Source organism: Odocoileus virginianus, chromosome 25 (genome assembly GCF_023699985.2).
Source record: "Odocoileus virginianus isolate 20LAN1187 ecotype Illinois chromosome 25, Ovbor_1.2, whole genome shotgun sequence".
Taxonomy (NCBI): Eukaryota; Metazoa; Chordata; class Mammalia; order Artiodactyla; family Cervidae; genus Odocoileus; species Odocoileus virginianus.
The window spans coordinates 2,805,982-2,821,676 of record NC_069698.1 but is presented as its reverse complement, the minus strand read 5'-3'; the positions used below and the strand labels follow the sequence as shown (position 1 = coordinate 2,821,676).

The window sequence follows — 15,695 nt, the reverse complement described above, 5'->3', positions numbered from 1 at the left end:
ATCCTTTTCCCCCTGATTACTAATAAGGAGATTGAATCAGTAATCAAAATCTTCTCATCAAGCAAAAGTCCAAGACCAGATGACTTCAGTGGTGAAGTCTAACTTTTTAAAAACTGAGGTAAAACCATATAAAACATTACGTTAGAGGTACAGGGCTTCCCAGACGGCACAGTGGTGAGGAATCCTCCTGTCAATGCAGGAGATGCAGGTTTGATCCCTGGGTCAAGAAGTTTCCCCTGGAGAAGGAAATGTGAAGTCCTCCGCCAGCATTCTCGCCTGGAAAATTCCATGGACAGCAAAGCCTGGCAGACTGAAGTCCGTGAGGTCCCGAAGAACGAGCACAACTGAAGGACTGAGCTATTGAGCACACACATGCACACACCCACTACAGATATGCAACACAGTAATTCGATATTTGACACTACAAAAACCTAGTTAATCACGATCACCGTAAAATTACCCCTTCACCCACTTCCACACCTCCCATTCCTTCCCCTCTGGCAATCACTTAGTCTGTCTTAAGATGTGGCCCATTTGAAAGCAATGATGTTGATGTATCCAAACCAGCTTTCTTCCTCCTCCCCATTGCGATTAATCTTTTCATAATCTTCTTATTCCTATAAAGCAAATCAGAAAAGAATTTTGAAAAAATGTTTAGAATAAGATAGATTATCCCATACCAAATCCTTGAAAATTGATCAATAAAATAAGGACTACACTTCTGGAGTCTGAGTGGTTTGCCCTACCACCTAAAAGATTTTAAAATTGAAAAGATTTTAAAAGGTAACAAGATTTTATGTGTCAAACAAAAGAAAGATTGTCCACTTAATATCAGGGCTCCTATTCTGTACACTACAATTGGTTCTGCCACCTTTATCTTTATACCCTCCCTTTCCTCCTCACAGCTTCTCTCCAAATGCCCTCTCTGTTCACAAAGCTCTTGGTATTCCCTTTAAAAACAAAAAAGAAGAAGGAAGGAAGGAAGGAGGGAAAGACACAAACAAGCTCCCTTGGTATTACTGCCTCACCTGCTATCTCCTCTTGGTCAGTTCAAGTAGTAGAGATCATCAGTATGACCTGTTCCTAGTTCTTCACATGCTCTCCCCCAGCTATCACCTGACCCTCTCAGCCTGCTCTCAAAAAGACCACCAGTAGCGTCCCAAATTGACATTCGCAACAGCACTGCAAGGCTGTCTTATTGCCGACTGTCTCCTCCTGAATCTCTCTACCCTTGGCTTTCTCACTTATCTCCCAGCCTCTAGCTGCACTTTTTCAGTCTTCATTGCTCACTTGTCATCAATAAGCTGATTCTCTTTAAGATTCTTCTTCTGCTGCTGCTGCTAAGTCGCTTCAGTCATGTCCGACTCTGTGTGACCCCATAGATGGCAGCCCACCAGGCTCCCCCGTCCCTGGGATTCTCCAGGCAAGAACACTGGAGTGGGTTGCCATTTCCTTCTCCAATGCATGAAAGTGAAAAGTGAAAGTGAAGTTGCTCAGTCGTGTCTGACTCTTAGTGATGGACTGCAGCCCACCAGGCTCCTCCATCCATGGGATTTTCCAGGCAAGAGTACTGGAGTGGGGTGCCATTGCCTTCGAGATTATTCTGCAGTCCCTCCTAATTCCCAAAGATGTTTCTCTCTAACCCATACTTCCTGAACACTGGACACATGTCAAGCATGTATCACATATAATTTTTGGCCATTGAACTGAACTTCTATTAATGGGCTTCCCTGGTGGCTCAGAGGAACTTCTATTAATACCTAGCCTCTAATAAGATGGCATCCTGTTTCTCTACACTCCTGCAACTCTTACATTTCTCTTTAAATTCTTTGTCAAGGTCATAAATTACATCTTCCCAGAATTATTACAATAATCTTTTACCTTCCAATTTAGTCTCTGTTGTAAGATTTCACTCTACCATCCAAAAAAAAAAAAATACTATAATTTCCCTTCACACCAGTCTTGAATCACCTCCAGCCAATCCTATCACCATAAGCTAGATTTTGTACTTATGGATGACCATTGGGAATTATGTGTCTACATAAAACCTAAAGCACTGCTTGTGTGTATTCCTAATGTGTATTTTCTTGGATGGAGGGTATGTCATTATCATCATTTTCTCAAAGAAGTCTTATGTCCCAAAAGTGATAGACACTATAACCTGCAGGATAATATAAGAGACCTTTAATATAGATATAAAACCAGTAGTCTGCTTCTCCCCTTTATAGACTTACTCATCAATAAGCTTCAATTTATTGGCCTATTTGCAGTCTGTAAGTAGATCATATTCTTTCCCTTTCAGGTATTAGCATGGGCTGTTTTCACTACCAAAAATCCCAAATTGTTAATTTCTAACTGGTGAGCTCTTCCTCAGTACATGTAATCCCTCCTAAAATTTCCCTAAGTCACTCCAATATAAGTACTACCCATATATTTTCATAGCATCTCTTAGTCATTTTCATTACGGCATGCTAAATGGGTTTTGTCTTATTAATTTTCATATTCCCCAGCTAAGTATCCGACATATGGTTAAGAACTCTTGATTTTTTCTTTCTTAAAACAGATCTCTCGGACTTCCCTGGTGGTAGAATGGATAAGAATCCAACTGCCAATGCAGGGGACGAGGTTTCAATCCCTGGTCTGGGAAGATTCCACGTATCGAGATGCAGCTAAGCCCATGCACCACGACTACTGAAGCCTGTGCCTAGAGCTTATGTCCCACAAGAGAAGCCACCACCACAAGAAGCCCGTGCCCTGCAACGAAGGGTAGCCCCTGCTCAATGCAACCAGAGAAAGCTGACATGCAGCAAAGAAGATCCAGCACAACCAAAAATCAATAACAACAAAAGGAATAGATCTCTCTAAAATTGAGACAGTTAAGGTCCAACTTGTCAGATGCTTTGTTAAGGTTGCTAAGAAGAAGCCATATTTATCTGAGCTCTAATCTACCACTAAATTATTTTTGCTTCCTATTTCCCTGAAAGTGAAAGTCGCTCAGTCATGTACAACTCTTTGTGACCCCATGGACTACACAGTCCATGGAATTCTCCAGGCCAGAATACTGGAGTGGGTAGCCTATCCCCTCTCTAGTGGATCTTCCCAACCCAGGAAACAAACCAGGGTCTCCTGCATTGCAGGCGAATTCTATATGACTTTCTGGATATATGGCATATGGATTCTAATCTGTATGTATGGCAAATTAATGAAACAGCATGCTTCCCCTCTGCCTTCTCCCACCAAATTATTCAGAAACCCATCTAGCCATCTAGCCATACTTAAAAATATACTTAACTTTGGGACTCTGTGGGAGAAGGTGAGGGTGGGATGTTCTGAGAGGATAGCATTGAAACAAGTATACTATCAAGGGTGAAACAGATCACCAGCCCAGGTTGGATGCATGAGACAAGTGCTCAGGGCTGGTGCACTGGGAAGACCCAGAGGGATGGGATGGGGAGGGAGGCGGGAGGGGGGAGGGGGGATCGGGATGGGGAACACATGTAAATCCATGGCTGATTCATGTCAATGTATGGCAAAATCCACTACAATATTGTAAAGTAGTTAGCCTCCAACTAATAAAAATAAATAAAGAAGAAAATATATATATATATACTTAAGGGGTACCTCTTAGCACATTCAGGGCATAACAGGTTATCTTCCAGGTCTGGGGGTGCGAAAGTGCAGGCAGGTAACATGAAGAGAAAGGTCATCCTCCTGGGGGTGTCAGGCACCCAGGCCTGACCTGCTTGGAACTGTAGGCGAACCCAACCTGCTGTGTCTGCCAAGAGTGGTCTGCCATGGACCACACACCACCGGACACCTAGACAGGGGAAAACAAGCAAATGTAAACGGCTAAGACCAGATAACAGCACCCCAACTCAACCCCTCAGTGAGTCTCTCTTAATTTCGCTCTTAGATCCTGTTGATGAATCAGCTGAATAAGAAGCATAAAGAATGTAGACCAAAGACACCATAATCTGATTCACAAACTGCATAGCACACGGGACACCAGCAATCGACTTTCAGGAAAACTTGCTTTGTGTCTAGGATTTTGCTAAGCGATTCACATGTATTAATATATTTATTTTTAAGAACATTATTAGTATTTGCTTTAATTTACGGGTGAGGTAAATGAAGCTTACAGTGTGAAAAGAACATAATTTTCCCAGAACCAAAACAAGGGTATAGGTATTCTAGATGCATGGTCCATTTGCCTAACCACTACATTGTACTACCTCAACCATAGAAAACAGGCAGAAAGATCTTTGTTTAAAAGTCTAAGGAACAATCTAATTGGGGAGATGGGATATGTGAAAGACAACAGAGGAAGTCCCGTCTATTGGGAGTAGATATCCAATGTCTGAAATTTAGAGAAAGGATCAATCAATGTAGGCTTAAGTAGCTATAAAAGCTCCCCACACCGCAAATCAATCAATGTAATACACCACATTAACAAATTGAAAGATAAAAACCATATGATTATCTCAATAGATGCAGAAAAAGCCTTTGACAAAATTCAACATCCATTTATGATTAAAACTCTCCAGAAAGCAGGAATAGAAGGAACATACCTCAACATAATATAAGCTATATATGACAAACTCACAGCAAGCATCACCCTCAATGGTGAAAAATTGAAAGCATTTCCCCTGAAATCAGGAACAAGACAAGGGTGCCCACTCTCACCACTACTGTTCAACATAGTTTTGGAAGTTTTGGCCACAGCAATCAGGGCAGAAAAAGAAGTAAAAGGAATCCAGATAGGAAAAGAAGAAGTGAAACTCTCGCTGTTTGCAGATGACATGATCCTCTACATAGAAAACCCTAAAGACTCTACCAGAAAATTACTAGAGCTAATCAACGAATACAGTCAAGTTGCAGGATATAAAATTAACACACAGAAATCTCTTGCATTCCTATACACTAACAATGAGAAAACAGAAAGAGAAATTAAGGAAACAATACCATTCACCATTGCAACAAAAAGAATAAAATACTTAGGAGTATATCTACCTAAAGAAACAAAAGACCTATACATAGAAAACTATAAAACACTGATGAAAGAAATCAAAGAGGACACAAATAGATGGAGAAATATACCATGTTCATGGATTGGAAGAATCAATATTGTCAAAATGGCTATACTACCCAAAGTAATCTATAGATTCAATGCAATCCCTATCAAACTACCAACAGTATTTTTCACAGAACTAGAACAAATAATTTCACAATTTGTATGGAAATACAAAAAACCTCGAATAGCCAAAGTAATCCTGAGAAAGAAGAATGGAACTGGAGGAATCAATCTGCCTGACTTCAGACTCTACTACAAAGCCACAGTCATCAAGACAGTATGGTACTGGCACAAAGACAGAAATATAGATCAATGGAACAGAATAGAAAGCCCAGAGATAAATCCACGAACCTATGGTCACCTTATCTTCGACAAAGGAGGCAAGGATATACAATGGAAAAAAGATAACCTCTTTAACAAGTGGTGCTGGGAAAACTGGTCAACCACCTGTAAAAGAATGAAACTAGAACACTTTCTAACACCATACACAAAAATAAACTCAAAATGGATTAAAGATCTAAATGTAAGACCAGAAACTATCAAACTCCTAGAGGAGAACATAGGCAAAACACTCTCCGACATAAATCACAGCAGGATCCTCTATGACCCACATCCCAGAATTTCAGAAATAAAAGCAAAAATAAACAAATGGGACCTAATGAAACTTAAAAGCTTTTGCACAACAAAGGAAACTATAAGCAAGGTGAAAAGACACCCCTCAGATTGGGAGAAAATAATAGCAAACGAAGCAACAGACAAAGGATTAATCTCAAAAATATACAAGCAACTCCTCCAGCTCAACTCCAGAAAAATAAATGACCCAATCAAAAATGGCAAAGAACTCAACGACATTTCTCCAAGGAAGACATACAGATGGCTAACAAGCACATGAAAAGATGCTCAACCATCATCCATTATCAGAGAAATGCAAATCAATACCACATTGAAAGGTATACATTATACGACCTGTGAAGGGATGGTGCTATCAAGTCTAAAAGCAATAAATCTAGAGGGTGTGGAGAACAGACCCTCTTACACTGTTGGATGAGAAGCACAATTGTCAGGCTTCACTGGAAACAGTGTGGGATTGGAAGAAGCTGGAAATAGGGAACTGCATGGGACCAGCTAATCCATTGGCTGATTCACAAGTATGGAAAACCACTGAAGAGTAAGTGTTAGCCCCAACTAATAATCAATCGCAGAACACTATAAAAGAGTAGAGATTACCATGCTCTTGGATAGTAGAACTAATATTGTTTAAATGGCTATACCACCCAAAGCAATCTACAGACTTAATGTGATCCCTATCAAATTACCCATGAGATTTTTCACAAAACTAGAACAAGTAACCCTAAAATTGATATTGGAATCATAAGAGCCTGAATTACCAAACAATCCTGAGGGAAAAGAGCAAAGTAGAAGCATAAACTTCTCAGATTTCAGATAGCACTACAAGGTACGTTAATGGAAACAGCATGGTGTTGGCACGAAAACAGACATCTGGGCCAATGGAATGGAAAAGAGAGCCAAGAAATGAACCCACACACTTGGCTCAACTAATCTTTGACAAAGGAGGCAAGAGTGTATAATGGAGAAAAGACAGTCTCTTCAGCAAATGGTGTTGGGAAAGTTACAGCTGCATGTAAATCAATCAAGTTAGAATACTTCCTTATGCCACATACAAACTAATTCAAAATGGCTTAAAGATTTAAATGTAAGACATGACACCATAAAGGTAGAAATTTCCATATAATCCAGCAATTCATCTCCTGGGCATATATTCAGACAAAACTGTAATTCAAAAACATACAGGCACCCCAGTGTTCATAGCAGCACTATTTACAATAGCCAAAACATGGGAAAAAAAATCTAAATGTCCATCAACGAATGGATAAAGAAGATGGAATGGAATGGAATGGAATATTGTGCTCACTCATTCAGTCATATCCAACTCTTTGCAACCCCATGAACTGTAGCCCACTAGGCAAGAATTTCCCAGGCAAGAATACTGGAACAGGTTGCCATTTCCTTCAGGGGATCTTCCCAACCCAGGGATCAAACCCAACCCTTTTGCATTGGCAGGTGGATTCTTTACCACTGCACCATCTGGTAGGCCCCAGTGGAATATTACTCCCCCATAAAAAACAATGAAACAATGCCATTTGCAGCAACGTGGATGGGCCTGGAGATTATCATACTAAGTAAGTCAGAAAGAGAAAGACAAACACCATATGATACCACTTACATGTGGAATCTAAAATATGGACACAAATGAACTTATCTACAAAGTGGAACAGACTCAGATGCAGAGAATGAAGACTTGTGGTTGCCAAGGGGGAGAGGTGTGGGAGGGATGGATGATGGGAAGTTTGAGATTAGCTGATGCAAGCTATTTTATATAGAATGGATAAGCAGCAAGGTCCTGCTGTGCAGCACAAGGAACTATAGTCAATATCCTGTGATGTCATAATGGAAAAGAATATGCAGAAGAGCATATGAGTATATGTAACTGGATCACTTGCTATACAGTATAAATTAACACAATTTTGTAAATCAACTATGACTTCAATAAAATAAATTTTAAAAAAATAAAAAGGAGTAAAGATGCTACAGCACAATATACGTGGTGGCTAGGCACTCGCCTGTATCCCAGTAGGTGCTTGATAACTGCATGAAGCACCTTGATAAACGGGATGAAGAGGGGCTGAAAGGGTAAGTCTGGGGTGCCGCTCTCTCACACGGCACATCAGTGAAAATTAGAAAGAGGTGTCCTCGTTGGGGAAGCAGGTCTCCGAGACAGCTTTGTGGCTGGATACTGCTTTTGAACACTAGGAAAAGGCGCTCGTTTCTCCTCACAGAAGGACGTACACCTGGGGGGTGGGGGCAGCCAGCAGGCCAGTTTTAGCTCCCAACCTGTTGTTTTTTCCATCTGGGTTCTTCTTGTGGTGAACTATGCCACACAAGTCAGTCCTGAATAACAGGCTTCAGAACACCTCTAGAAATGGGGTGGAGGGAGGAAAAGAATTCAAGCCACAGAAGACAGTGACTGTGTACTGACCTGAGGGAGGTTGTCCTGGAAATGAAAACAGAAATACCAACTAGAGGAGCAGGAACTGAAGAAAGATGAAGCTAAGTTATGCTCACGCAAGATTTCTCAAGAGGACAGGGGCCCCAAATATTTCAGTTACTTTTGCCTACTTTTAATAAACCAAGTTGTATCTCATAAGCCTCACAGTCATTCTATGAAGTTGAAGAGTTAATATCTTCAGTTTTATAAGTCAGGATATTAGGGTTTACACTGAAAAACCTTGGGTTTCTCCGAGAGAAAGGGGAAGATCTCTGGCCGTGGCTGGCCTCATTATCAGATTATGCTTTCTTCCCACCTTCTGCTTAGTGATGAGAAAATATCCCCAACTCAGTCACCTGACTCAGAGCCATTCAGGCAAAACTTGACTATCAATCAAATGCTAAGCCCTCTGCGGAGCTAACATTGCATCTGCAGATATTTTAACTCTTTCACTTTAACTACCATTAGCATTGGACTAAAAAAAGTGTGTCTTCTGGGACTTCCCTGGAGGTCCAGTGGTTAAGACTTCACACTTTCAATGCAGAGGGTACAGGTTCAATCCCTGGGTTGGGGGAACTAAGATCCCACATGCCATGTAGTGAAACCAAAAAAAAATAAAGCATTTTTTCTTTTTTAAAGACTGCCTTCTTTCTCTGGCATGGTAACCACTGTTTAAGGTTGATCTTACCTGAGGCTGGCGGCAGAAAGGATTCAGCGGTGCGAGGGGCACGTGAGCTCACAGCCTTTGGATGAATAGCCCTCGCAGCAATTCTTGACCACGCTGCCAACATGGCCGCCTGCGCGGAAGTTACCACCTCGATCACGCTGGTCCGCTCCTCACCCTTCCTCATCTTCCCTTTCTGTACAGCGCCTCTGTTGGCCACCATGTTGTGTTTCCTGGAACACGAGTGCATTCGGGCCTCCCGTGATGACTTAGGAATATACTGCAAGTGAAATTCACAGTAAGTACGAGTGAAGTGCCAGCCCTAAGCATCTTTGTGCCGATTTTATCATTCTTCATGCATTGACCTTCATGCATGACCTGTGTATGTCAGTGTAGAAATGGTTTAGGAATGTCAGTTCCCTCAAACTAGTGATTCTCAACTGGGAGAAATTTTGTTTGCTAAACTGTGTGTAGGAGGAGGCAGGCCACTGACACGTTGTAGGGAGAATCCGGGGATATTTAGCCTACTAAACATCCTAAAATGCACAGGACAAAAAGTAAATAATAAATAAAATGCACAGGACAACCCTTAGGAGAAAAAGAAACGAATTGGCCCCAGGTGCCAATTGTCTTGAATGAGAAACCTTGCCTTCAAGGTTTAGAGATGGTGGAGAGATGGTTTAAGTATAGAGATGGTGGAGAAGAGGGGAAATTCACAGAACTTACATCACCACATTCCTCACTCACCTGATCTTTCTCAGGATAAGCATGTTCCTGGAGTCTCCGATAAACTTCTATTTTCTAAGGAAATTAAGAAGGGAAATAAAAATTAAAATTAAAGGCCTTCCCTGGTGGCTCAGAGGGTAAAGCATCTGCCTGCAATGCGGGAGACCTAGGTTCAATCCCCAGGTCAGGAAAATCCCCTGGAGAAGGAAATGGCAACCAACTCGAGTACTTTTGCCTGGAAAATTCCACAGATGGAGGAGCCTGGTAGGCTACAGCCCATGGGATGACAGAGTCGCACACGACTTAGCAACTTCACTTCTCATAAAAATTAAAAGCTGGCAGCGCTCGCACACTTGTTCCGAGCGCCAGAGCTTCCCAGCAGTGCGCTCACCTGGCCGTCGGTGCTCAGCTTAAGCTGCTGGCACCAGTACCGCAGAGTGTCCCGACTCACGTCGTTAATTGGAGGCAATGTGGCCGGCAGGGGGCAAACTGATCTTCTGAAGCTGGAGCTTGGACAGTCTTCCTCAAGCTCATCTATTGGAGGAATAGGAACTGAGGAAAGAAGGGGACCAAAATAGCAATACATTAATCTATTTGTAAAATTCTTTTGATTGTACAAAGTTCTCACTCCCCACAACTCAGTTTGCACATATACCTATCCAGTATTTTGTTCTCATCTTACAAATAAAGTAATAGATTCAAGAATTCAAGGACTTAACCAAGATCACACCATCATGAAAATGGCAGACCTAGGACTCAAATCCACATTTTGAAATTATAAATTTTTTATACTACATTCAGTGAACTACTTTTTACAGCCATCACCAACCTCCTGAATAGAACATTACATTGGATTGCTCTCCAAAACTTCCGGATGCGGGTCCACAAACTATCCGTCCTTATAGAAATCATTAAAACCACACCATCCAACAACAGTCTTCCTTTCTGTCCACCTGCCTCATTTTCCTCAACAAAGAAATGTTACCCTGTCTCACATCGCTTTGCCTAGCTTTAGTTTGTCACTATCTGCTCTATCTTGAAGCCCTCCTTATTTGCCCCTGCCAAATAAGATCATTCTAAAAATACTTCTTTGATGCCTCTATACAAAGCCCCAAGAACAGATACGAAGAGTCTACTAGATATTTCATCAGTAATTACTCACCAAGCAGAAGACTAGATGTTTTCTAAGTGATTTAGCCTCCCAAATACCATCTGATCTTATATGTGGAATCTAAAAAAGCTGAATTCAGGCACAGAGAGTATATTGGTGGTTGCCAGGAACTGGGGGCAAAGGAAATGGGGAGTTTCCCTGGATCAAAGAGTACAAGTTTTCAGTTATAAGATGAGTAAGTTCTAGAGATCTAATGCATATCAAGGTAACTATAGTTAATGCTATAATGTATTCTGAAAAATTAAGAGAGTAAATCTTAAAATGTTCTCACCATGGTGAAGGGAGTTAACTGTGACATGATGAATGTGTTCTTATTTTGTCATCATTTCTTAATTTCTTATTATTGTTCATAATCTTATTTGGTCATCATTTTGCAATAGACACATACATCAATCATCACATTATATACCTTAAAATTATACAATGTTTTCTGTGTCAATTATATATAACCAAAAAAGTCAGAAAAAAATGATTTGGTCTTCGTAAGAGGTATGTAAAAAGCGTATTCACCAAAATGAAAAGAAGACCTAGCTTCGTGGGTTGGGAATTTGAGCTCACATCTAGTTGGCACATAAGATGATGCTCTATTCAAAGCACTCCACATGACTATTTTTTTTTTTTTTTTGGTCTTTTTCAGAGTAACACAGTAAGGGTGCTTAGCGAAGGAGAAGTATGAGAGTTTGAGAAATCTCTTCCCACAGATTATCAAGGTGAGAATTCAGCTGGGTGTCATGTAGCGAGAAGTCAGGGGGACCGACTTTTCCTGAGAGCTAACCCTGTGGTCCTCATACCTTGATCATTTGTATTCAGTGCCTCTTTGGCTTCCGAGGTTGAAGAAACACCTGGATCCACTTGATGGTCTTCAATAATTTCCTCATTAACTGGATACAATGTAAGAATCACATTTTCTTCATCCAATGGCCCTTCAAAGAAATTCTGGAAAAGGAAGTGTCAGCGACTGTTCTCATTTAATGCTGTACACTAGGATGTGTAACTTCACGACACAACTAATGGATAAGAGACTGTGAAGCCAGCAGTCGGATGGAAAGCCCGAGATTTCCTGAATTTCATATTGATTCGTAGACCCTTTACTGTGAAGTGTGAAAGTGAAAGTCACTCAGACATTTCCAACTCCTTTCGACCCCATGGACTATACAGTCCATGGAATTCTCCAGGCCAGAATACCAGAGTAGGTTGCCATTCCCTTCTCCAGGGGATCTTCCCAACCCAGGGATTGAACCTCTCCTGAATTGCAGGCAGATTCTTTACCATCTCAGCCACCAGAGAAGCCCCTAGTAGACCCTTTATAAGAAAAACAATGAGGAAATGAGCAAAAGCAGATTTACACCGACTCAATGGCATGAGTCTGAGTAAGCAGTTGAGTAAGGAGTTGGTAATGGACAGGGAAGCCTGGCGTGCTGCAGTCCACAGGGTCGGACACGACTGAGCGACTGAACTGAACTGACCGATAAGAAGAAATTAAAGCATAGATCTTGGGTTTGGGGAAACCATTGCCCTCATAGCCTTTCTCTTCATCAGCTAAAACATATTTTTATTTTATCTTCTGAATCTGTGTGGAAGGTGCTTCTGCCTTCTCATCTTCTATTGTGTGATTCAAGTAAGCATCAGCTTTCATTGGCAGGAGCAATTATCTTCCGTTATTCCAAAATCCATCTCTGCCCCTTTCTACAGACGGCTCTCCTACTTATTTAAAACACTTCAGTTGGGAGGAAGACTCAAACACAGAGGGGTTGTACATAAACATCCACTCTGATATTCTTGCCTGGAGAACAGAATCCCTGAACAGAGGAGCCTGGCGGGCTAAGGTCCGTGGGGTCGCAAGGAGTCGGACACGACTGAGTGATTAACACTTTCACACTTTCGCTTTTCATAGCTGACTCACCGCATAGTACAGCAGAATCTGACACAACATTGCCAAGCAATTATACTCCAATTTTTAAAAGTAAATAATCATTTATTAGGATAATAATTTTTAAAAATAAAATATTTCCATTAAAGACAAAATTCGCTCATGCAGCCTGTAAATTCTTGAACAGCGGGGCCCCTGCCTTCCTTTCCAGTTTAAGACCCCTGAGCTTTCTGAGCTTCAGCCAGAGCAGCCTTGTTTAAGCCCCACGGCCTGAGGGAAGCAAATGTCTTACTCTCCACAGCAACCACAGGGTACACAGTGGACAGTCAGTGTTCTTTTAACAATTTCATGAATGAAAGTTAAAGTGGATGGGTGGAAAGGAACTGATATTTATGGGTTTGGCACAGTATGCATGCACTGTGCTAGGAGCTTTCTATAGTTCTCAATCCTGTAACATACTTGCAGCAATTTACTGGTTTTCCTATTTTACAAAGTAGGCAACTGAAAGAGTTAGTTGCTCAGTCATATCCTGCTCCTTGTGATCCTATAGACTGTCCGTGGGAATGCTCCAGGCAAGAATACTGCAGGGGGTTGTTGCCGTGCCCTCCTTTGGGGGATCTTCCCCACCCAGAACCGGGATCTCCTGCATTGCAGGCAGATTCTTTACTGTCTGAGCCACCAGAGAAAGAACTGAGGCTCAGAAATTAAATGATCAACGCCACAGAGTCACATATGCTGAAGTTTCTTAACTTTTCCCCTCAATCCAAGGGCAAACAAACTCCATTCCAGCTCAATTGTAATACACTCTTTTCTGAACAGCTAGATGCATCTGCATTTGACACGCCTTCCCTCTGCTGGTTCAGTCAGCAGGTTGCGTCTGACTCTGTGCGACCCAGGGGCTGCAGCACACCAGGCTTCCCTCCCCCCCGTTTAAATCTTTTCAAAGACTTCCCCTTTCGTTCCCACTTCAGCTTGCAACTAGGGATTCTGCGTTTGTCCACCACTTTTTCAAAATACTCTGGGACAGACATCACTAAAAACAAATTGGCATTATTGGGAGAAGTACCATTCCAGTCAAGAGGTTAAAAGCTATATGACTTGCCCATAAATTCTGTTCTCAATATTGGCCCGTTCTGTCCTTCAGCCCACACTGGTTGTGTGTCTGTGTGGCTCAGTCCTGTCCGACTCTGTGCGACCGCGTGGCCTCTAGCCCACCAGGCTCCTCTGTCCATGGATTCTCCAGGCAAGAACACTGGAGTGGGTGGCCATTCCCTTCTCCAAGTGGTTCCTGTGAATGAAACCTCCTCAATTTATATTCTCATCTAGTTAATGACTACCCAAGCAAAGTCAGGAAACCTGTTTTGTAGCAAGGCCATTGGGAGCGGGTTGCTTCTTATCCCGGAAGGAAAGAAACCACTAGTCAATTCACTGTCTGGCCTTACGCATATTACCCCTTTCACTCTTTTCACTGCAGCCGGCCATTTCTTTACCGTTTTATCTTGCCCAGCTACAACACGTCTTTCTATGAAAAAAGTATCTTACTTAGAACTAGAAAGAGAAATATTTAATTTCTCCCTTTTACTTTCACCCAACCACATGAAAGAAAATAATTCACTTGCAAAGAGGAGATTCTCAGAGGTTTCTCACATCCAGAAATTAAGACTTGTGGCAAGAAAGAAATAGAAGTGAGCTCTAGAAAAGCTTTAAAAAGTGAATCTGTGGGAAAATGAATGAAATCAAAACCAAACTTACCTTCCCGTAATTTGAGTCTGCCATTTCAAGGAATGCTCAGAGAAAGGCAGAGTCACAGTGTTCAATCTCAGCAGTTTAATCCTCTTAACCTGAGGGTTTCCAGTCCAGTTTCTCCTTCCTTTTGTAAGTAAATGTCCCCTACTTCCTCTTTCCCGGGAGAGCTGTATTCCTCCTCTTTCCTCCCTCCTCTTTCCCCCTCCCTTGTTATCTGTCAGTATGATAATTTCATCAGCTTTATACACACTCTTGTCTATTAGCTGAGAGTTAAGTTACTGGGTAATTAATAATCACTCCTGCTCTTTTTCAAAATTTTTGGTTTTTATTCCTTTAAGATGAGACTTAGAAAATAAAAAATGAAAAACAGTTGTTAAGTTACAAACAAATGAATAATATTTGTAAATAATATTGATGATAGATTGAAGGATGTTTTGTGGAGGGAATAGATGTCCAAATGTATTTTGTAACTGATTTATGGCTGAGGGTGTGTTACTCACGGGAGATTAGATTCAGATTGTAGTGTTTAGATAGCAGGATCACTCTGAGATCTAGCTGTAAACACAAATTTTAAGCCCACAATAATGGTGAGCTGAGTAGATGGGAAAGGTTAGGCTATTCAGAATAAGAACAGCAGGAGACAAAACACCAAGGCAAGAGATCTGCTAATGAATGCAGAAGGAACTGCTAGAGGATAATGTTGTGGGGAGGATGTGACAAGAGATGCGATGCGGCTGGAGAAGTCACAGATGTTTTCATAGGCCATTCTAATGAGTCAGAGCTTCTAAAGGAAAATCTTCACAAACAACATGGCAGTCCTGGCATCCATTGGTCATCCATAATAGGCTTTCTCTGCCCAGAGGCCATCGGTCTCAGGACCCAGGGAGCCCGGGTAACTTTCAGTAAGTTGAATCCCTCAGTCATGTCCAACTCGTTGCGAACCTATGAACCGCAGCACACCAGGCCTCTCCCTGTCCATCACCAGCTCCCGGAGTCCACCCAAACTCATGTCCATTGGGTCGGTGATGCCATCCAACCATCTCATCCTCTGTCGTCCCCTTCTCCTCCTGCCCTCAGTCTTTCTCAGCATCAGGGTCTTTTCAAATGAGTCAGCTCTTCGCATCAGGTGGCCAAAGTATTGGAGTTTCAGTTTCAGCATCAGTCCTTCCAATGAACACCCAGGACTGATGTCCTTTAGGATGGACTGGCTGGATCTCCTTGCAGTCCAAGGGACTCTCAAGAGTCTTCTCCAACACCACAGTTCAAAAGCATCAATTCTTCGGGGCTCAGTCCTCTTTATAGTCCAACTCTCGCATCCATACATGACCATTGGAAAAACCACAGCCTTGACTACACGGACCTTTGTTGGCTAAGTAATGT

The 15,695-nt window shown here is 41.8% G+C and overlaps 1 protein-coding gene across 1 annotated transcript; it reads right to left on the bottom strand.

Annotated features, from left to right (window-relative positions):
- Positions 1 to 445: 445 nt before the first annotated feature.
- DPPA2 (developmental pluripotency associated 2) lies at positions 446 to 14,345 on the bottom strand. Its single transcript, XM_020913924.2, has 7 exons — positions 14,322 to 14,345; positions 11,491 to 11,635; positions 9,920 to 10,080; positions 9,550 to 9,603; positions 8,827 to 9,082; positions 3,622 to 3,817; positions 446 to 617 (listed from the first exon to the last, which is right to left on the bottom strand). The coding sequence occupies exons 1-7, from the start codon at positions 14,343 to 14,345 to the stop codon at positions 509 to 511; spliced, it is 945 nt and encodes a 314-aa protein (XP_020769583.2). The 3' UTR covers positions 446 to 508.
- Positions 14,346 to 15,695: the final 1,350 nt, after the last annotated feature.

Coding starts and splice junctions, on each gene's coding strand:
- DPPA2 (XM_020913924.2), bottom strand. CDS start 14,345: ATGGCAGACTCAAATTACGGGAAG. Junction 11,636..14,321: donor CAGACTCAAATTACGGGAAG/GTAAGTTTGGTT, acceptor TTCCTTTTCCAG/AATTTCTTTGAAGGGCCATT. Junction 3,818..8,826: donor CTTTCTGCCGCCAGCCTCAG/GTAAGATCAACC, acceptor TCCCCTGTCTAG/GTGTCCGGTGGTGTGTGGTC.